We start from the raw sequence: 20,932 nt of genomic DNA on the forward strand, positions 1-20,932 counted from the left end.
CCTTACTTCTGTGATTTCACACTTACACACAGTGTCCTGATCGGGACTGCCCACCCCTCCCTCCCCTCCCCAGCTAGCGCCCCTCCCTCCCTACAGCTCTCTGCCCCGCAGGGAAGGGACAGAACCTGGGCTGAAGCTTTGTCTGTTTCGTGGTCAATATGCCTGTGATTCGTGCAATTCACAACCCAGAAATGTCTACGGGACACCCAGTCTGTCCCTGTAGGCCCATTAGTTTAGCTTTCTCTGATGGACCGCCTTAGCCAGCACCTACGTATGAGAGCATCAGAACAACAGCATGAGCTCGCTACAGAAATATGTGGGGCGACCAACTCTCCCCTTCAGCAGACGGGCTGGCTCACCACCAAAACCCTGCGGCTCATCCAACAGGCCACAGGGTGCTGACCAATGTCTCCTCCCCAGCCCCCATCCGTCTCAGGGGCCCCAAGGGCATGTTGCCCATGTCATCCCTTTCTGCCCATCTGCTTCCTCATCCACCTCGACCTCTGATCCCTGGAGGCCGAGGGAAGTCCAAGGGCAGCTGTGAGGCAGTGTGAGCGAGCCTGAGCTGCAGCCACCTGGCGGCCCCGAAGTGCGTTCCCTAATTGCTCCTTGTTTCCTCGTTTCCCTTCCCGAGACAGAAGTAAATGCACCCTCTGGAGTCTGTCTTTCAGCCTAAAGGAGTATCTGCTTCGTCAGCTCACGGACCAAAGCTCGATTTTTAGGGGTAGGTGGTGGGTGGCAAGGCTGCTGTATCAGTAAATCGGAGTCACTCCTGGTGATGAGTCTGCAAATCCAGAGAGAGAGGAGGGTGGGAGGGACCGGTCCCTTGTCCTGAGTTCTGGCTCTGCCACTTACAGCTGTGTGACCCAGGGCAAGCTACCTAGCCACTCTGCTCCACTCATCGCAAAGGTAGGTATAATAAATGTGTCTGCCTTGTGGGCTTTGGGTGAGGATCAAGCAAATTTCATAGCTGTTTATCTGAGTTGTCACTATGATTTCTGGGATTCCATTTATATATGGCCCTTCTTAGCCAGACCGGTTGGGCACAGGCATATTAACCATGAAACTGATAAAGCTATGCCTCCTGTGGGTGGGGAAGGAGGACTGTGAAGAATTATTTGCAACTACTGTTTAATTTCCTAGTTACCTGAGTCTGCTTAGGAGGGTGAAAGCAAGCGTGCTCTCCTGTATTCCTTGGGACAGCCGTGGGAGGCTGAGTAATGGCCTCAGAGAGCCGCATCCTAATCCTGGAACCCGTGACTGTTGCCTTATATGAGCAAAGGAATTGCAGAAGAGATTACGTTAGGGATCAGAGCTGGCGCCACAGTCCTGGGTGATCCGGGTGGGCCCTGAATGTAGTCACACCTGTCAGCCCCATTTCACAGACGGGCAGACGGACAGTGTTGGGAAACTGTCCTGAGCTGGCTCCAGGTCCCCTGCTGGCGAGTGGCAGCCACAGAGCAGTGATTTGAATCTGGCCAATTGGCTTCTGAGGCCAAGCTCTTCATCACCTGGTCCATGTGCCACACTCTGGCTCCTCACCCTGCAGCTCCGAGCTGAGGCTCCACCCCCCACCCCCACCCCAGGGAGGGACCTGTACGCCCATAAATGCAACCAGGAGGCTCCATGCAGGGAGGGAGACATCTCCGTAGACATCTGAGTTTGGATGACCTAACAGAACGAGCTACATGCCTACTGCGAGCTGGGAGGGACAGCCCAAGAGCCGGGACTATGACCTCAGTGCAACACCTGCTTCTCTATCTTCAAAACAACTTTCGGCCCTAGCCGGTTTGGCTCAGTGGACAGAGCGTCGGCCTGCGGACCAAAGGGTCCCGGGTTCGATTCCAGTCAAGGCCACGTACCTTGATTGTAGGCTCTTTCCCAGCCTCGTGCCCTGAATTGATGTGTTTCTCTCACATTGATATCTCTATATATTTCCCTTTCTTTTCCACTCTCTCTGAAAATCAATGGAAAAATCTCTTTGAGTGAGGATTAAAAAAAAAAAAAGCCAAAACAATTTCCAGATCAATCTCTGAAGATAGGATAGAGTGGACACTCTGGAGAAAAAGGTAAAGACGATCCTTGCTCTAAGGGGTCCCCAGAGTCAAGGCAGGGAACTAGCAGAAAGCTTCGAGCTGGGCCAAGTTTCCAAGATTCTATTCTATAGAACTAAGCACCAAAAAGGACTAACAGACATCACTGGCTGCACGCAAAAACAAACTGGAAAGAGCTGTGAGCTGTAGACCCTCTTGGAGAGTCAGTTACATAATGGCAGTAAAGGCTCTGAGAAGTCCTGCAGTCAGGCCTCCTGCTCAGAGAGCATTTGTAAACCCTTCCTTGACATAGCCCCAGTCGACATGCCCTGGATCCTGTGTCGCACACAATACATTTCTGGAAACAGTAAATATTAACACTGGACCGAGAGGCCCCTCAACCTAATTGTGATGTGATGATTCACGGAGCTCGGGTCCCACAGCTGCAGACTATTTTTTCCCACAGGGCAGCCGCCTCCCTGGTGTAGGCCAGAGGTCCGCAACTCAGGGCAACTTCCCGCCTCAAGGGTCACCATATTTAGAGACGTTTTTGCGTCACAGTCAGTGTTAAGAGGTGCTGCTAAGCACCCTCAATGCACCGGAGAGCCCAGCACATCAGAACATTATCTGGCCCCGAATGTCAGTAGAGCTGAGGGTGAGAAGCCTTGGGCTGGAGCCACAGAGTCAGGAGCAAATAAAGCACTTAATCCCCTGATGATTGACCCGAAAGTGGCTCTGATGGATTCTGGACGCTGTGCAATTTAATATTTTCCATAGATAGCATAAAAGCCTGCCTCGGGGCCTCCTGCGCTCCTTCTACACCTTCTGTTCAGCAAGAACGGTAAATGCTGTTTCGTTGTTTAAAAATCAAATGTGAGTCACACTCATTTAGTGGTCAGACCAAGCTAACAAGCATATTGATAAAATACAAACACACGTGTTACTTGCAAATGATGCGATACTGATCCATTTAAATGTCATCATTTTGGTTCGTTTCATCCTCAAACTGTGCAGCCCTGAAACAAACAAATATGTTTCACACACACTCACACACACACACACACACACACACACACAGTTAGCAAGTGACACTGCTGAGTGTGGGTCCTCTTTCTCTTGCACCGTTTTCCTGAGTGCAGAGAACAGCAGTACTCAGCGTGGACCAAGAAAGAGGAGGAGCTTTAAAAACCCACACCCTGGGGCCGCTACCAGTCGAGGGTTTACCAGAATATATTTCTTTTTAAAAAGTGTTTCAACTTTGCCTCACTGCCTGTCACGCAGGCATGGGCATCTGAAGGAGATCTGAGTGTGGAGGGACTGAGTGTCGGGGGTTGCACCAGGGGGTCAGGCTGGGCCACATATTTTCGTGGTTCGTAGGCCAACTTCCCGGCGGCCCACCCACGGATGAAATTCTTTCAAGGCCTTGGCCTGTGAGTGAGCGCTCATTTGCATGGTATGATTTTCCCTCTGATTTACGAACGGAGTGACTGCACATCTTGGCCCGCTTGCCTCCTCAGCATGAGCAGTCCCCACGGGGGAGGATGTGTTGAGATATGAATGTGTCTTCTGTGCTTACAGAGCTCCACGCACCCCTGTTCTAAGAAGGTAGCAGGTGTCTCCCTGTCTGAGGGCGTTTATAATCCCAGACCCAGCAAACGATTCGTTACACAGGTCACCCTGCTCCTTCTCTGGCTTTGGTTAATTTTTTGTTTCTAGAAAATCAAGGAATATGCTAGACAAGGGGGTTGACAGACAGTAGGAAGTGCCCACAGAAGCACAAACTTCGGGGGAAGCAGGTAGATACCCCAAGACTAGGAGAGGAGAGTTGGTTTGGGGTCGTGTGCTGGCCTGGAGGTGAGCCAGGGTGGCAGGAAATGGCTGTGTGCTGTGCCTGGGAAGGTGCCCTTCAGCAACTAATCCCAATCCTGAGCCTGAGGTTGGCATAGAAACATCAGTGCCACCCACCTGCATGAGACCAGGTGCTGGAACGTGGCGAGAGGGCCCTCCTCAAAGGTCCTGCTACCCAAGACCCTAAGGACGGCCCATCCCCACCCCCACCCCCAACACTAGTGGGTATGGAGAGAGAAGTCCCAGCGATGACTGAGACTGAGTTGCCAACCCACCTCACAGAAAAGGGGCCTAAGTTCCTTTTGGTTTAATTTTAGGGGAATAAAATCAATGTTATATTTCTTTCACGCTTGTGGAATGAAGTAAGGTCCTGCTACAGTCACCATTGAATCCTGAAATCTCAGTGGCTTAACACAGCCAAGCCTTTCCTCTCTCATTCATGCCACCTGCCTAGTGAAGATCGCTAGGGATTCCACTGAGTGACTCAGGGACCCAGCTTGATGGACACACCAAGATCCCACCGTGTGGCCTTCATAGTCATCAGGGCAAGAAAAGGGAGATACGGGTTAACTACCGGCTTAATATAGGACGCGTCTTTTTTTATTGATTGATTGATTTCAGAGAGGCAAGGAGAGGGAGAGAGAGATAGAAACATCAATAAGAGAGAATCATTGATTGGCTGCCTCCAGCACACCTCCTACTGGGAATCGAGCCCACAACCTGGGCATGTGCCCTGACTGGGAATCAACCTGGTGACCTCTTGGTTCCTGGGTCGATGCTCAACCCCTGAGTCACACCAGCCGGGCTTGGATGTCTTTTTATTTAACGCTTTCAATAACTTGCATTTGTGTAGAGCTCGTCACAAATGTATGTTGGGGATTCTTTCCACGTATTATCTTACTGGGGTCCCCTTAGGGCCTGTGACTAGATCAACCCTTGGACCCACAAGGGCGGAGAGTAGGGTGCACAGGGTGGAGGTGACGACACAGTCAGTGAGGAGGAGGAACTCACAGCCAGAGTTTCTGACCTGGATCTTCTCTGCTTTTCCACAGAGGCTGCCGAGAAAGCAATGATTTGTCAGGATTTACTTAGACTGTTGATGGAACCTCCCTGAAGACCAGGGTGGTGGTGTGGTGGGAGCATGAAACCCACGGATCCGGCTGCTCTTGAGAAAGCAATGACTGTACCAAGATGTTAGTGAGATTTTGCCAAATGGGCTGATTTCCCAACACAAACTCATTTCCCTTCTGGTTGAAATACAATCATGTCCTCCTCTCAGAACTGCTTTCATACTGTGTTGCAACAGACCACGTGTGCTCACTCTGGGCTAACTGAGTCCCAACCCCATCCCGACCTCAGTCACTGCTCTGGCTCAGCGGTTGAGTAAGACCTGTCCAGAGAGTGACACATGGATCCGGATTTGGGCTATTACAGGAGGAATGCAACGAGAGACAAACAGCCAATTTTTCACCTTTTGACCTCAAAACTTGTCTTCAGAAGAAGGGGAGCTCGGCGTGGTAGGGACAACCCCGGTCAGGTTGAAACGGCCCCGGTGTGGTAGGGACAACCCCGGTGAGGTTGAAACGGCCCCCGTGAGGTAGGGACGACCCCAGTCAGGTCGAAACGGCCCCGGTGTGGTAGGGACGACCCCGGTGAGGTTGAAACAGCCCCCGTGAGGTAGGGACGACCCCAGTCAGGTCGAAACGGCCCCGGTGTGGTAGGGACAACTCCGGTCAGGTTGAAACAGCCCCGGTGTGGTAGGGACAACCCCGGTGAGGTTGAAACGGCCCCCGTGAGGTAGGGACAACCCCAGTCAGGTCGAATCGGCCCCGGCGTGGTAGGGACAACCCCGGTCAGGTTGAAACGGCCCCCGTGAGGTAGGGACGACCCCGGTGAGGTTGAAACAGCCCCCGTGAGGTAGGGACGACCCCAGTCAGGTCGAAACGGCCCCGGCGTGGTAGGGACAACCCCGGTCAGGTTGAAACGGCCCCCGTGAGGTAGGGACGACCCCAGTCAGGTCGAAACAGCCCCGGTGTGGTAGGGACAACCCCGGTCAGGTTGAAACAGCCCCGGTGTGGTAGGGACAACCCCGGTCAGGTTGAAACAGCCCCGGTGTGGTAGGGACAACCCCGGTGAGGTCGAAACGGCCCCCGTGAGGTAGGGACGACCCCAGTCAGGTCGAAACGGCCCCGGCGTGGTAGGGACGACCCCGGTGAGGTTGAAACGGCCCTGGTGAGGCTCAGACGGCCCTGGTGAGGTTGAGACTACTCCAGTGAGGTTGGGACAAATAAAGGGGACCAGTATGGACTGATGAACAGGTGTAGATACAGAAGCAGAGCAACATTGAACAGAATGTTAAACTACAATGGGGAGCCTGGGGAGGGTTGGGGGGGGGATTAAGAGACCAACTGAAGGACTTATATGCATGCATATAAGATTAACCAATGGACACAAGACACGGGGCGGGGGGGGCGGGGGGTAGGGGCCGGGGGAATATCATGGGGGGGAAAAAGGAGACATATGTAATACTCTTTGTAATACTTTAAGAAATAAAAATTATAAAAAAAAAAAAAAAAAAAAAAAAAAAAAAGAAGAAGGGGAGCTTCATATCTACTCATAAACAGATTAAAAAGAGAATAAATGAAGAGCTAATCACTTGGTCCTACGAGGGGGTTGAGGCTGTCTTGTTTGGGATTTAGGGAGGCTAAGGAGGCTTGACGGGGGGTGGGGGGGGGGATGGTGCTTCTTGAAGCTGGAAGGACCACACTGGGAGAGAAGAGACAGTTTCAGGAACGGTTTTGCCTCTGTAGCCGTCAGCTCAGGCTGCCTAACAAAATACCCCAGACTGAGTGCCTTCAACAACAGAAGCTTGTTTCACTCAGCTTTGGAGGCTGAACGTCCAAGATCAAGGTGTTGGCAGGTTGGAAGCCCCTCTCCTTGGCTTGCAGATGGCCACCTCCTCACTCAGTCCTCACAAGCATACGCACCCCTGGTGCCTCTCCCTGTTCTTATAAAGACACCAGTCATGTTGGATTAGGGCCCCATCCTTACGACCTCGTTTAACCTTAATCACCTCTCTAAAGGCCCTATCTCCAAATATAGTCACCATCCGAGGTGTCCTGTGGGTTAGAATGTCAACGTATGAATTCTGTGAGAACACAGTTCGGTCCACACCAGCTTCATTAGGGTTCTACTAGGTTTCTTTCTCACTGACACATGAGAAGAGCTCTTACCACTAACAGCTGCCTGCCCGTTGCCCAACAACTCATCAGCATAAGGGACTTCCCTCAGCCTTTGCTTGGTAGAATAGTACGAAGCTGCATAGACCACCTCCTCTTCGATGGCCACGATACCTGATAACCTCCCCAAGTGGCCTTTGACCGATTTTGGCCAATAATGTGGCAGAAGTGACATTTAGCAGGTTCTGGCCAGGACCTCCAGGGGCCATGCACACTTCCACTCTCCCATGGTAACCTGCTGAGGCCAGGTGAGCACGCTTGATTAGCCAACTGGGGGATGAGAGGCCATGTGGAGCTGAGGTCATCATCTCAGTCAAGGTCTTAAATCCACACACTGGGACCCAGATCAGCAGAGCTCAGGCAGCAGCTGATCATGGGTGCCTGACTGAGTCCATCAAAGACCAGAAGAACCACTCAGCTGAGCCCAGCCAAAATGGCTGAGCTGCAGAATCAGGAGCGAAGTAAATGGTTCTTGCTTTAAGTCACTAAGCTTTGAAGTGATTTGTTAAATAGAAAATGTAACAAATTTTAGTACTCTGGGCCTAAAAGATGTTCTCTTGTGCTCAAGGGGCCAGAAACATTGATAAAGCCATGGGGGTGGGGAGCCAGGTGGTAGAGAGTAAATACCATGCTCTCATTGGTGATAACAGCTGGGAGGGGGAGCAATGGGAGAAGGAGGCTTGAGTTTTAGGCACATCAATTTTAAAGAATGGAAGAAAAGAAGTTTACTCTCTTTCCATATTCCAAATCGGTATGCTTGGGTGTTTTTTTTTCTAGAAGTGAGACCTTCTTTACAAAAAAATCTTACACCGAATCCCCAATGTATAAAACAGGTAAAAACTGTAATTTATTGCTATAAATCTCATTTAGGTGGTTAAATACGTAAAATTATTTTTAAAAGCTAAGCGGTAAGAACAAGAGGGATAATAGGATTATCAAAACCAGGGGGCAGGGAAGACAGGAATAGTCTTATTTCTGTACTCCATTAATTTCTGCACATTGTCTTGGCAGCAGAGTCTAAAAGATCCTGATAAGCACACATAAGTAGCTGGGACTGGGAACAGTTTTTCAACAGCTCACCTTGCAATCTCAAGATGCTACTCAATTAAACAGAGACGCGCGGCGGGGGGCTGGGGGGCCATCTGTCCACGTAAGTTCCACATGGACGGCTCAATGTGCATAACACAACCCAGTGCGAGCTTCCTCCTCAAAATTACCTTAAGATACACTTTTTCCTGATGAAAATAGCCATTCGCACAACCCATGAAGCCCCTCCCAGGACCCTGTAAATCCACAAAGCACACTTGGGAAATGTCCCATAGTCTCCCCCCGACACCCTTCGAAGAAGAAATTCTGATTGAAGATGGGCAACGCTTGAAAAACAGAGCTTCGGAAGGCCTCAGGGACCACAGACTCACCCTCTTAATTTCAAAAGAAGACACTCGGTCCTAAACAAGGGAAGCCCTTTCCTCGGGATTCAAATAAGGTATATTGGCTCCAAGTGGAGTCTCTTTTCAGGAGAAAGAGACATGAGCCCATGCATGAGCTGGGTTTATGTCACTTTCTCCTTTAGGCTCCTACAGAAGAGAGTAAGGTGGACTTAAGAGAAAGCCCAAATAAATAAAGATTCTTATCTTCTTGGGAGGATTTTAATGGTTGGTGTAAAAAAAATCTGCACGTTAGAAATTTGTTACGAATGAAGTTGTTTTTTAAAAAGTCTTATTAAAACTCCAGAACAGTAGCTATAGGACTCAGACACTGTGGGAGGCATAAGTTGAGACCCTTTCCAGCATCGCTCTGGTCACAGCAGTTCTGGGAACCCAGCCAGGTTTTGGGAGACCTGCTGTTCCCCACACTGAGCCAGGTGGACTAAATAGAGAACCGAAGGGTGAGTTTCCAATGTCCCCACCTCCCCAGTGTCAGTGATTGGTTGAGGGGTTGGCATCCGCCTCAAAGCTGGACCAATCATAGCCCTCTACGTGTTCCCAGTCCTGGCCAATCGACGTCTTTGTAAAGGGTCTTTCATTTTGGAAATGGAGAAGCCCTTTGACTCAGTTGCTGTGGCCCCAGGGCTGTTGGGATTTGAAACTGCAGGAGGGGATTAAGACAGGCAGATGGGCTAAGGAGAAGGAGAGTGGCAACAGCTGCCCTTGCTGAGTTTTGGTTTCTTGAGTCTCCACATTCCCTTTTCCTGCTTGTGTTAGTTTGAGTTGGGTTTCTATCACTTGAAACCAAAGTATCCTATAATCAATGCAAGGCAACACTTTGCAAAAATAATGAACTATGTCTAGGAACATAAACATATGCACAGAATGCAAATTTTGCATAAAATTAAAGGGAAATATAGGCCCCATCACTTGGACTAAGGGGCCTCCAATGACCCTATTAAAAAAACAACCCTATAGCCTGGCCAGTGTGGCTCCATGGTTGAGCATGGACCCATGCACCAGGAGGTTGCTGGTTTGATTCCTGGTCAGGGCATATGCCCAGAGTTGCTGACTGGGTCCCCGGCAGGAGGCAGCCAATCGATGTTGCTGTTTCCTTCTCATCGATGTTTCTATCTCTCTCCCTCCCTCTCCCTTCTTCTCTTTCTCTGAAATCAACAAAAAAACATATTAAAACAAAACAAAAAGAAACCCTACAGTGAAACAATGGGGCTTGATTTGCTTATGAAGTTGTGCTTGGTCAATCTGACTTTCTCTCGCATCCCTGAATGCTCAGAGGAGCCCTGAATGCTCAGAGGAGCACCGAATGTATGAATCAGCAGCTGCTGGTTGTGCATAATTCTTCCCTTAGAGTGAAAAGGCATGAGCTGAGCTGGGTGTGAGACAAACACACCTTCCCTACAGGATTTGTAACCATTCAGCCACGGAAGAAAATGAATCAGGGATACAAAAATCCCACTTGCATGACACCGAGACCCCGTGGCGCACTCGAATTGGCCAGGAGACACGGCCTGTCCCTCCCCGTGGACTCCGCTTTGGTTACCGTCATCAACAGCATTGACTCACGCCCTACGGGGCTTGGCCCAGGCTTGGGCAGCTGAAGGCTCGCTTCCTCTGGGAGAGTTGCGCTTGGCTTCCCAGGATGAGCAGCTCTGGTTTTAGGCCCGCAGAGCTCTTTTCTAACCCATCAACCTTGCCCAAGTTTTCTCCAGTCCCGTCCCTCCCCAGGGCCGCCTCGTATTTTACGGCCCAGCTTCTCAGTCCGTGTGCCCCTGGGCCCACACTCCTGAGGTTTCCCTTCCACTCTCCATATTCTGCTGAATTTTATTACAGGTTCTTGGTTTCTTAGGAACCGTAGTCCTCTACTATTTTCTATTTCCTGTGGCTTCCCAAATTTATGTGGTTTATTGCTAGCGAATCCAATAAAAGAGGCCCTTTGCTGCTGCTTAACTCTGCCTCTTGCTCGAGCCAAATGATGTTGGCTGCCTCCAGCGCTTGGCCTCCGAGGTCAGCTCGAGGGATTGGAAGTCCTGGGTGCCAGCATCGGCAAGGCGCTCCCACTCCGTTCTGTCCTGACTTCACATTTCCACGCAGGACACCCTGCCAAGCGACGGGCCGCAGAAAGAACGAAGCCTTTTTTTTTTTTCCTTTCCGTACTATGGTTTTCATTAGGCTTCTAAGTGTGTGCCTGCCTGTAATGACAGGCACACAGATGCTCTTCTGCCTGGTGACTTCTGCTTCGCTACCACTGCGGCTCTTTAAAACGCTCTCCCGGTGGCGTGCCGCCAGCTGCAAGCCTGCTTCAGCAGGATCCGCAGGCTCCCAGCCTCCAGCTTAATGGATCATCACAGGTCAGCACCTGCCCACGGGCAAGGCATGGATCTCTCTGGCTCAGTCGGGGTCTCTGTGTTTCCCACTTTTCTTTAACACAAGACGTCTTGGCCTTGGCTGATTTCTCCGAAAACGCCGGAAGCTCAGGAAATTCCCTCTTGCTGGCAAATGACACCTTCTCAACTTTCCTCTGGGGTGTTTATGATTTTTTGTTTTTTTTGGTTACTCCTCACCCGAAGATATTTTTCCCATTGATTTTTAGAGAGAGTAGAAGGGAGGGGGAGAGATAGAAACATTGATGTGAGAGAGACACGTCCACTGGTTGCCTCCTGCATGTGCCCCGACGGGAGCCGGTGATCGAGCCTGTAACTGAGGTACGTGCCCTTGACTGGAATCGAACCTGAGACCCTTCCGTCTGAGAGCCAACACCCTAAACACTGAACAACCCGGCCAGGGCAGAAAGACTCTTTTTAACTGTCTCTTTCCCAGTTTGGGGCAATTTTTTTAAATTGATTTTATTTAGACAACTGCAATTGATTTTATTTGTACTACAGCCAAATCTGGAGAGAACCCGAGATCCAGACTTTAGACTGTCTCAGGAAGGTGGCTTTGCCTTAGACGTTTTTAGGGAGGAGTAGACAAGTGACAGTTGGGGTGATCTTATGGTTGGGATGGCTTTTGTCATGGGAGATAACACGCCATTGGCCAACAGCCCCCCAAAATCCTGATGTCGTCTGTTCCCAATTATCTGTTCCACAGATATTTACCCTGGCTCTCCCCTGTGGGAAACCAAGAAACAGATGTGTCAGTGTGACCACAGGCAAGCTGGGAGCTTTTCCTGCCGGGAGCAAGTGGCTATTTATTGTCACCTGAGGCTCCAGACGGCCGCCATGAAGCCAGACAGTGCACGGTCATAAAAAGCAATATGGTATTATATGGAGAGGATGCATCCTGCCGGGGAGGGGCGAGGCTGGGTGGAGGTAGTCAGAACAGCCTTTCCCCAAGAGGAAAAGTGAGGACCTATGGGCATCAAAGGATGCCTGGCGGTGGAGCCGCTGGTTGGAAGATGGATTCTGGGGCCAGACCCTCGGGTCCAAAGCCTGCCTGTGGTTTGCTTACTGCCTGACTTTAGAAGGCAAGTTATATAACCTCCTGGTCCCTGGTTTCCTCTATAAAAGGAAGTATACAGCAGTACTGTTTGTTTTCGATTGCTGTGAAACAAATTACCACAAACCTAGTGGCTCAAAACAGCACCCACATAGGAGCTTGCAGCGTTGGAGGTCAGAAGTCCACTCGTGTGGCTCTGCAGGGCTGACGGCTGAAGCAAAGCTGTCAGCTAGGCCGAGTTCTCCTCAGGAGGCTGGGGGAAGGGAGGGATCTGTTCCCAAGCTCATTCCTGTTGTTGGCCGAATTCAGTTCCTTGTGGTTGTAGGACTGAAGTCCCTGCATCCTTGCTGGCTGTCAGCTGGGGGCCAATCTTAGCTCCTAAAGATCCCTTACCTCCCTTGCCATGGCGCCCTCCAACTCCAAGTCAGCAAATCCTTACCCTGCTTTGAATTTTTGACTTCCTCAACTTCAACCAGCTGGAGAAAACTCTCTGCTTTTAAAGGGCTCATGCGACGAGGTCAATCTCCCTATCCCAAGATCAGCTGCCCTTATGGGAGCACCTGGATGGGCATTTGGTTGAAAACTCAGAAGGTGTGTGTACGTCAGGGCCTCAGGGCCGAGAATCCAGGGGACCACCTTGGAATTCTGTCTGCCACACCCACCTACTTCTAGGGAAGTTGTGAGGCCTAAGTTAGCCAGTGTAGGTAAAGTACTCAGCACATACCCAGCATGTTTCGAGTAGAGATTTGCAAGCACAGAAACAGCCAGCTGAGTTCCCAGGATTGGGGAGAACTTGGTTGGGGTGAGAGGAGAGTGTAAGGGGTTGGGAGCAATGGGACAGCTGAATAACACCCTCCAGTTCTCCGCTGAGGGGCTTCGTGTCGATACATTTGGAAACAGGAAGTGCCTCTCCTCCTTGGATGGACAGCGCTGAGACCCTCCCTGACTTTGCTGCGCTAATCATGGCTGTGAGCCGGGCTGCGGGACAGGGAAGGGGCGTCTGGACTGGCTCTCTCGGAAACCATCTGCTCAGAGGTTTTGACTTTCGGAAGAGTGAAGACATTTTCTCCGGCTGTAGGTCCAGGGATCCAGAAACCACTCACATCATAGCTTTCCCCAAACCAGCCGAGCGAAGGCCTAATTGAGGGAAGTGGGAAACAGAAGTCGGATCCCCACTCGCTCTGCTAACCGCACACAGGACGTGGCCGAGGCCCATCTCAAGTTGAAGAGGCCATTTCCTTTCTTGGCCTGGCATCCCAGGCGGAGAATCAGACGATGGTCCCAGGCCCTGCTGACCCCGGGGGAAGGCCACTGGCCACCACCCATGAGAAAGAACCCGGACTTTTACCCGCTCTGTGGGTGGAGCTGCCTGCTCCCAGTAAATCTATGTTCCCTGTGGTCTGGGGCCAGCGTGAGGTAAGCAGGAAAGAGATTTAAAAAAAAAAAGTGGCGGCGAGAATCAAAAGCTTGCGTTTTTCATTCCTCAGATGCCATGGTGGGAAGCAGCTTTCCTTTCAAAACTGCCTGGATTCGACAATTCTCCTTTCCAGCTGGTGCTCTGCCCTCTCTCTTGGCTCTTTCTCCCCGCCTCCCTCCTAGATCCGCCTCAGCTTCTGGATCTTCTCAAAGCTCGCCCCCCCCCCCACCCCCCACCTCCCCCCCCCCCCGGAAAACTTGGGTCAACGTACTCCCCTTGAACAACTGTCATTTTTGAAAAGCTGCCCAGTCTCCCTGCTGTGATTTTCAAAGAGAGACTCAGGGTTGCTCTCTCAGTGACAGCAAGGAGACAGGAGGAAAGGGAACGCCAGGAGCTTCCGACGGTGGGAAGAACACAGGCGTCTGCACACCCTCCTGAGAGATGCGGGATCTGTCGTTGCAGGAGCCTGTAACTTTCCTGATGCCCGAGGAAGATGTCAAGAAAGAAAAGCAGAGAGAGGAAAACTCATGTTTGTGTCGCAGCTGCTGGAGTTTTCACACCAGTGAGGCATGACCCGGTTTGACCCTGCCTGTCAAGACCAGAGGAATCCAGAGGAGCCAACCAAAGACATGTGGGCGAGAGGCCAGGCCACGCGGCCCGTGTTCTGACATGTCAGAGGACAGATGTCTTCCGGTCGGGCAGCTTGTGGGCAGGGGAGAGATCGGAAGCGCAGCCTCTAGGAGGCCCGGATAGTAACAACCTGAACAGCAGTTACCTGCGCTCCAGGTAGGCCCTGCCTCCCATCACCACTTAGAAAGCGAAAGGCTTCGTCTGGCTGGTGGGTCCGTGGCCCCAAACTGTGAGGACTGCCTTTCCCTTGCTCCCTGTGCTGCTCTCTCCTCTTCACTATTCCAGACAGGTGTCATCATGCCTGATGGAGCTGGCGCTGGCTCGCTCGCTCTCCGTGATCAGTGGCAGAAACACTCCCCCTGATTACATTTTAACCTGGATGGTGCCGCGTCTAGTTACATTTTGAGGAGGAAAGAGAGGAAGGGAGGGAAGAACAGCGGGTCCCGGAGGTTTGCAGAAAGCCTGTCGGACAGCACGGGCATAGCCCACCCCACACAGCATGTCCTTTACACTTCAACGCCACTCATCACTGACACGCAAATGAGCAAATATTGATTGAGAGCCTACGACATCCAAATCAATGTCTAAGCTCCGTCTTCCACGCTGTGAAATCCAAAAGGAATGTCCTGGGGAAAAAGAAGGGCCAGTCCTATCTCCCGTTGGTAATGAGCTCAAGTTATAGAAAGATAACTTCCGGCTTCATACCACCGCTTATTAGCGTGATGGTTTAAAGAAAAAATCACTCACTCAGACTAATGGCCTCTCCCGCAAGCGGAGAAGAACGATGACTTGGCTTCTTTCACTACGTGCGCCTCTCCTGGGTTGGCAGGCGGTTTGCTGATGCAACCCTTTTGGGTAGCAGTTCATGCAGGTAATTATTGGCAGGGTAGCCTTCACCCAAGTCTGTCATCCCTGGTGTTCAAACAGTGGCTGAGTTGTGGCTCCAAATAAGGAGGGTTTTAAACAATGAGCAAGGCCATTCACTGTTTCTTCCTTTGCTGTCCATTCTAGTTATTTGCACTGTGATCTGGAGCCTTCCCCTGCCCTCCTAGTGGTCAGAGCACTCTCTCCCTTAAGGTAATGAGTGACTCTCTCACAATTGAGCTCTGAGCGTGATTCTAATGAACACCGAGTCTTCCACATTCTACCTGCAACCCTGATATACATAAGGCATGTGCTTACTAACATCCCCCCACTGGTGTTGACAATGGGTTTGGGAGCAGGTAGTGTGTTCTCTGCCTTGGAGGTTCCAGCTTCCCTGGACGCTTCCCCCAACCCCCAACCCTCACAGCTGACCAGCCTACTATGGCCCACAAATCTCACTTGTGACCTCCAGCAGTCGAAGGAAGTGATGACTAAATATCACAACTGTCACGTTCAACCAACCACACAAAACGGCTCCATTTCTGTTAATACAGCAAGGCCACCAGCCCTCCCCCCCGCACCATTTATATTCAGTTAAATGACCAAGATCATTTCTGATCAGGAAATGCACTTCTGTGACGTCGGCGGCGTAGAAACCAAGCTCAGTATCGACTGTCGGACAGATCGGTGAGAAAGACTTTCGCTCTTCTGCCAAAATATTCAGGACCAAAGTAACATGGGGACGTTTCAGGCCACAGCGCTGTGACTAAGTGAATGCTGATCTACATTTACAAAAGCAAGTGGCTGCCCGCAGTTCCTCATTCTTAACTGGGCAGCAGACATGTGGATAATTTCCTAAGGGCCACATTTCCTAGTTCACTGAGCCAGACGCCCATGTTATTGGCGCAATAAAAGTAATGTCCAAAGTGACTGTCTGAGAAGCAATCACAAATTGCTTCTTTTTTTTTTTTTTTGCACACAATTAGCGATGGAATTGAGAACCACTTTCTTTCTAATAGAAAATCAGCAGCCACAGAGTTGTAATTGAAATTCGCCACGGTGATTTCGGCCAATAACTCTCCTTTTAATTTCTGGAGGGTTCCCTCCCCCGGCAGTCTCAGCACTCCAGAATAATGAGCAAACAGTAAAGGGGCCTGGCACTGCGATTTATGGTCTCCCCACGCTCCCCCACCCCACCCCACCCCACGCTCCGGAGGGACTGCTTACCCCTCGACATCTCATCCTGCAATCTCTTGCATTAAGAAAATTGATGGGTGTGGTTGGAAAGTGAACCGTGGATGTGAGTGATATTCAGACAAGTCTGTACTTCAAAACGGACGGGTTCCACCATGAGCCGGGATCTCAGCACTGACCACTTCATCTTCTCCAAAACCGCCCCTCCCCGCGCTTTTACAAAAACATCCTTCCTAGTTTTACCCTAAATATGTTTGGGATCTTATTCCTTTATCTTTTGCTTCGGATTTAAAAAACACTCCCAGGTCGATTTTTATTTCCTCTGTGAAAGCTTCAAGCCTCAGATCCAAGTCAACCCAAATCCCCAGGACACGAACGCTGCCTTCGGCGTGTGACACTCACCAGAAAGGGGCAAAGCAGCTTTTAAATAAAACGGAGCGGCGACCATCTCGGGGAGCTGCGGGTTTACCCGCTGCCCCGCTGACCTCTGGCGGGGCGGCGGCGCGGGGAGGGGAAGAGCTGGTTTTCAGGGAGAGCCTGGCTGTCTGGGAGGAGGCCAGGTCCGCCCGAGCGCAGAGCGCTGAATTCCAACCAGCCCCGGGAGCGCTCTGCTGGGAAACCTCATTCTGGAAAACCGGAGTCCAACGGCGACTTTCCACAAGAAGCCGGAGGGCGGAAATGGCCCCGGGGACCGAAGTTGGGCTCAGGAGTGAGCCAGAGGAGCTCACGGGGGAGGGGCTGGGGGCATTTCTTGGCTGTGCTGCTGCCTAGAAACTTTTTCTTGCCCTGGGATCAACTTGAGGCTGAACTCTGAGGACTGCAACAGCTGGTGGGGTCTGGGTGGGGAACACACTCGGGGCCCGGGGCCAGGGCGCGTGGGCTGGGCGAGGCCGCCCGGGCGGGGCCGGGGGCGCGGGGAGGCCGGGCCGGAGGGGAGGGGGGCCCTCACCTGTTCCAGCGGGCCACCTTCCTCCGGTAATACCGCAGCGCCTCCTGGCCGGCCAGGACCAAGTCTTCCGGCCCGAGGACCGGCGGCTCCTCCGGGACGTTGTATAGCGGGTGGGCGAAGAGGGCCTGCAGCTTGGAGCCGGGGCCACTGCGGCCCCCGCGGTCCCGCTCTGGCCCCGGCCGGGCTCGGGAGAAGTTGTGCGCGGCCGTGCGGGGGTCCGAGGCGGCGGCGGCGGCGGCGGCGCCCGGGGCCGGGGCGGAGGCGCGGCGCGCGCACGGGCAGCTCCGCGGGCGCTCGCGGGGCCGCAGCTGGCGCTGCACCTGGGGCCACAGGTGAAAGTAGAGGTCGGCGGAGAGCAGCGCGCCCAGCAGCAGCAGGGTCAGCAGGCGGTCCCGGCGCAGCCCGGGCATGGCCCCGCCGGGCGCGCGGGCGGCTCCGGGGACCCGGAGGGGCGCTGGGCGCAGAGGGCCGGTCGGGGGCGATAGGGCCGGCGAGCTCGCCGCGCGGGATGACTCCGCTGGTGAGGGGCGTCGCCCTTGAACTTGGGAGCTGCGCGCGGGGACTGCGGGGTCTCGCGGTGTCGGCGGGCGTTCCTTCTCTGCGCGGAGTGGAGACCGGGGGATGGCGCCCCCCGGGCCACTGTGTCTCGCCCCTTCTCTCCCCGCACCCGCCCGCCCAGGAGCGCGCGGCAGGTGAAGGGCCGCGGGCGCCGGCGTGGCTGTCCCCGCGGACGGGCGGACGGCGGGGCCCGGCGGGCAGCGGCGCGGGGCGCGGGCGGCGCGCTCGCCTCTAGGAGGAGCCAGGCGACCGCGGAGCCTGGGGCGTCTCTCCGGAGGATGCTGTCGCCGGCGGCGGCTGCGACTGCTCCCGCGGCTCCTTCTGCGGGCGGCGGGGACGCCCGTGCGCCCGGCTCCAACGGGCGAGCTGGTCTGCGCGCCCGACTCCTAGAGGCGGAGGGAGCGCCGGCCTCCCCCGCCTGGCCGGGCGCCGGCCCCTCCGCCCCCTCTGCGCTGGCACCTGCCCCTGGCGCAGCTCGCAGCGACTCCGATCCCTCCGCCGGCTCTGCCCTTCCACCTGGTCACCCCACCCTCTCCTCGCGCCCAACCCCCCTCGCCCCAGGCCTTCCACTCTCCCAGCCCAGGGTCTGCCCAGGCCTTTGGGGGACTCAAGCGGTGCGTGTGTAAAACCTTTTCTTTTCTTTCTTTTTTTATTTTTTAAAGAAAAACGACAGCTCCCTGGAAGCCTTTCTCCTGTAAGAGTGGCCAGATGTGTGTGTGTCGTCGTTTCTCTCTCTGTTTCTTCCCACAGTGCGCACGCTCCATCCAGGACAACTATGCGTCGCGTGCGCGGCACCAAATAGGCGCTCAGAAAACCCCCGCTTCGTGAACGAGAAAGTTGGGCTTTTAAAAAGAAGGCACCAAGTTGAACCTAGAACCTTGGTGATTTCCTGTTTGGGTGGAGTTTGATTCCAACGGGGCCTGAGCTTTACAAAGAAGAATTTTTCTGGCGCTCCAGGAGGGAGCGGCCCCCACTCTGAACTTTTGCCCTGAGCCGGGTGTGAAAGTAGTCCACCCAAGTGAATCCCTGGAGGACACAAGGTCGGCTCTCTCCCGAGACCCTGCGAGGGAACTGATACTCCCCACCCCATGTTCCTTCTGAGAAAGAGGGAGGCGGAGCGGGAACCCGGGCCTGCACTCCTGGCTCCTCCGCATAATGACCTGATGGAGAAGGAAGGCTGTTTCGCTGAAGAGGCGGCCCCACCCTCTTCAATGTTCAGGAAAATACATCTCTGTCTCGAGCTGCTTGTCCAGGCAGCAAAGCTTCCCATGCATGCTGATCCCCCTCTTTACCCCCTTCCATTGCTGGAGTCAAGACCCTCAGACACACTTCGGTGGGTTCGGATCGGAGTTCTTCCCACCTGTGTGTGGTTTCGTGGGTGATCCTTGCAGCCTTTGCCAGCCCCTCATCTGTAAATGAAGACAGCCATTGGGCCTTCTCCATGGCGTCATTGTGTGGCTTTAAGTGCATTAAAGTATAGCACCTGCTTAGGACAGCCAGCCCCAGAACAGTGTGAAGTGTGTTTGCTAGAAATATACTTACTTCTTGGTTTCAGGAGCACCCTGGGGTAGGTTCGAGACTGTTCATGAGTGAGACAAAAATAGCCAAGTATGGGAAAGGAAGATACCAGAAAAGGATTGCCGGCTGGGTATGGGGAGGGGCCTTTTTTAGGGTTTCTTGACCCACCTCCTTCTTTTTATCTGGAATTAAACCTTAACTGGTCTCCAGTTTCAGAGAAACGTTTCAGCTTCTGACGTCATGGCCAGTGGATGAAGGAGTCAGACACTGAACCGTGGTACCTAGCGAGCTGGTTTGCATTTTCCCGGCCCCGCAAAGGACACGGGCATGAAGGCATCACAAGTCTTGTGCCTTCCATTCTCCCCCACCCCTGGGGTCATGCTCCCTGCGTGGACTCTTTTGTCTGGCCTCAATTCAGGGAGCCATATGCCTAACTCGATGGGAGATTAACTAAGCACATTTTCCCTGCCCTATAAAGGTCAAGGGCAAAACTGTGTGGAAGTCAGATACCAAGTGTGAATGGGGTTGGAGCGGGAGAGTGGCAATGCTGCAGGCAGGATTGGCCAGTCAGATGCCCCGCTCCTCAGGTTTGTCTACCTCTCCTTTCCCCTCCCAGAATCCAGCCTCTCCCTTCTGCTCCTGCTCCTGCTCCGACTCTCCACATCTCGGCTCCTGGCTTCCCCACCAGCCTCTGGTACATCCCGCAGTTCACACCAGCTTATTCCCAGCTGCTGTTGACTAGGCTCCATCCTTCGGTTTCAAGCCTCCCGTTGCAAACCCATCGCCCCTCTCCATTTCTCCTCCCCTCGAATGTCCCCGGGGCCTCATGGTTTGTTTCTTAGACTCTTGCAGACAGGCTCCTACCTGGTCTCTGTTTTCAATATGGCCCATTTCGGGGCCCACCCTGTGTTTTGACGTCATCAGAACCCTTGCCCGAGTGATCGCTGTAGCATTCGGATACAACCCTGCTGCCCTCATGGTTGAAGAGCCTTCCTAACTTCACCTTGTCTGGATTAGCTCACTCCTGATGTGACTTTTCATGGTCTCCTTTGCCAGCCTCGTCTCCCACCTCCTTTATATGACACCCCCTCCCCCCAGTGTTCACCCAATGATGCTCTCTCATCGTTGATGTTCCTATCTCTCTCTTCCTTTCCCTTCCTCTCTGAAACCCATAAAAAAGCAAGAAAGAAAGAAAGAAAGAAAGAAAGAAAGAAAGAAAGAAAGAAAGAAAGAAAGGAAGAAAGAAAGAAAAATGATCTGAAGGTTATATTACAAACTGTTAAAATTTGACTACGTTTTTTGCTCAAAGTCACTAATCATCTGACAGATGCAAATCAAAACGACCAAGTTTTATATGACTGGGGGGGGGGGGGGTCATATAAAGCAGAGGTGGGAGGTGAGGCTGGAAAAGTTGAGTGTAAATGTATGGAGGATGGTTATATTATTCTCCATACTTTTCTGTATACTTAACAATATTTCATTTAAAATGTCAAATGTGTAATTGTTGCATTATTGTACCTAATTTGATCATTTTTTAAAAATATTTCCATTTAAGGTATCTGTTTGCAGGTCAGAAAATTGTAATTGTGAAATGCTCTGAAATGTAAAAAAAAAACAAAAACAAGCTATAAGTAAAATCGACTAAATCCAAAAATAACAAAAAAAAACTTGATTTACCTGTGTCCTCATATTGTGGCCTTTGCTATCTTCTTAAAGAGATGGTTGAACCACCGTGTTGAGCTTTGATATTAAGAATAAACAGGTTAATAAAGATCAGCAGTCAAGAAAGTTGCATCAAT

At 52.4% G+C, this 20,932-nt stretch overlaps 1 protein-coding gene across 2 annotated transcripts in view; it reads right to left on the reverse strand.

Moving 5' to 3' along the window:
• FAM20A (FAM20A golgi associated secretory pathway pseudokinase) overlaps window positions 1-17,494 on the reverse strand; it is a 32,603-nt gene extending 15,109 nt beyond the window's left edge. For both annotated transcript variants that reach the window (XM_070393951.1, XM_070393952.1), the window contains exon 1: window positions 17,058-17,494. In XM_070393951.1, the coding sequence (XP_070250052.1) occupies window positions 17,058-17,467 (410 nt within the window). In that variant the 5' untranslated portion in view covers window positions 17,468-17,494. The remainder of the gene's footprint in view (window positions 1-17,057) is intronic.
• Window positions 17,495-20,932: the final 3,438 nt, after the last annotated feature.

This window comes from Myotis yumanensis, unplaced genomic scaffold, assembly GCF_028538775.1.
Source record: "Myotis yumanensis isolate MYYU_CA2020_CCGP unplaced genomic scaffold, mMyoYum1.0.hap1 SCAF_16, whole genome shotgun sequence".
Taxonomy (NCBI): domain Eukaryota; kingdom Metazoa; phylum Chordata; class Mammalia; order Chiroptera; family Vespertilionidae; genus Myotis; species Myotis yumanensis.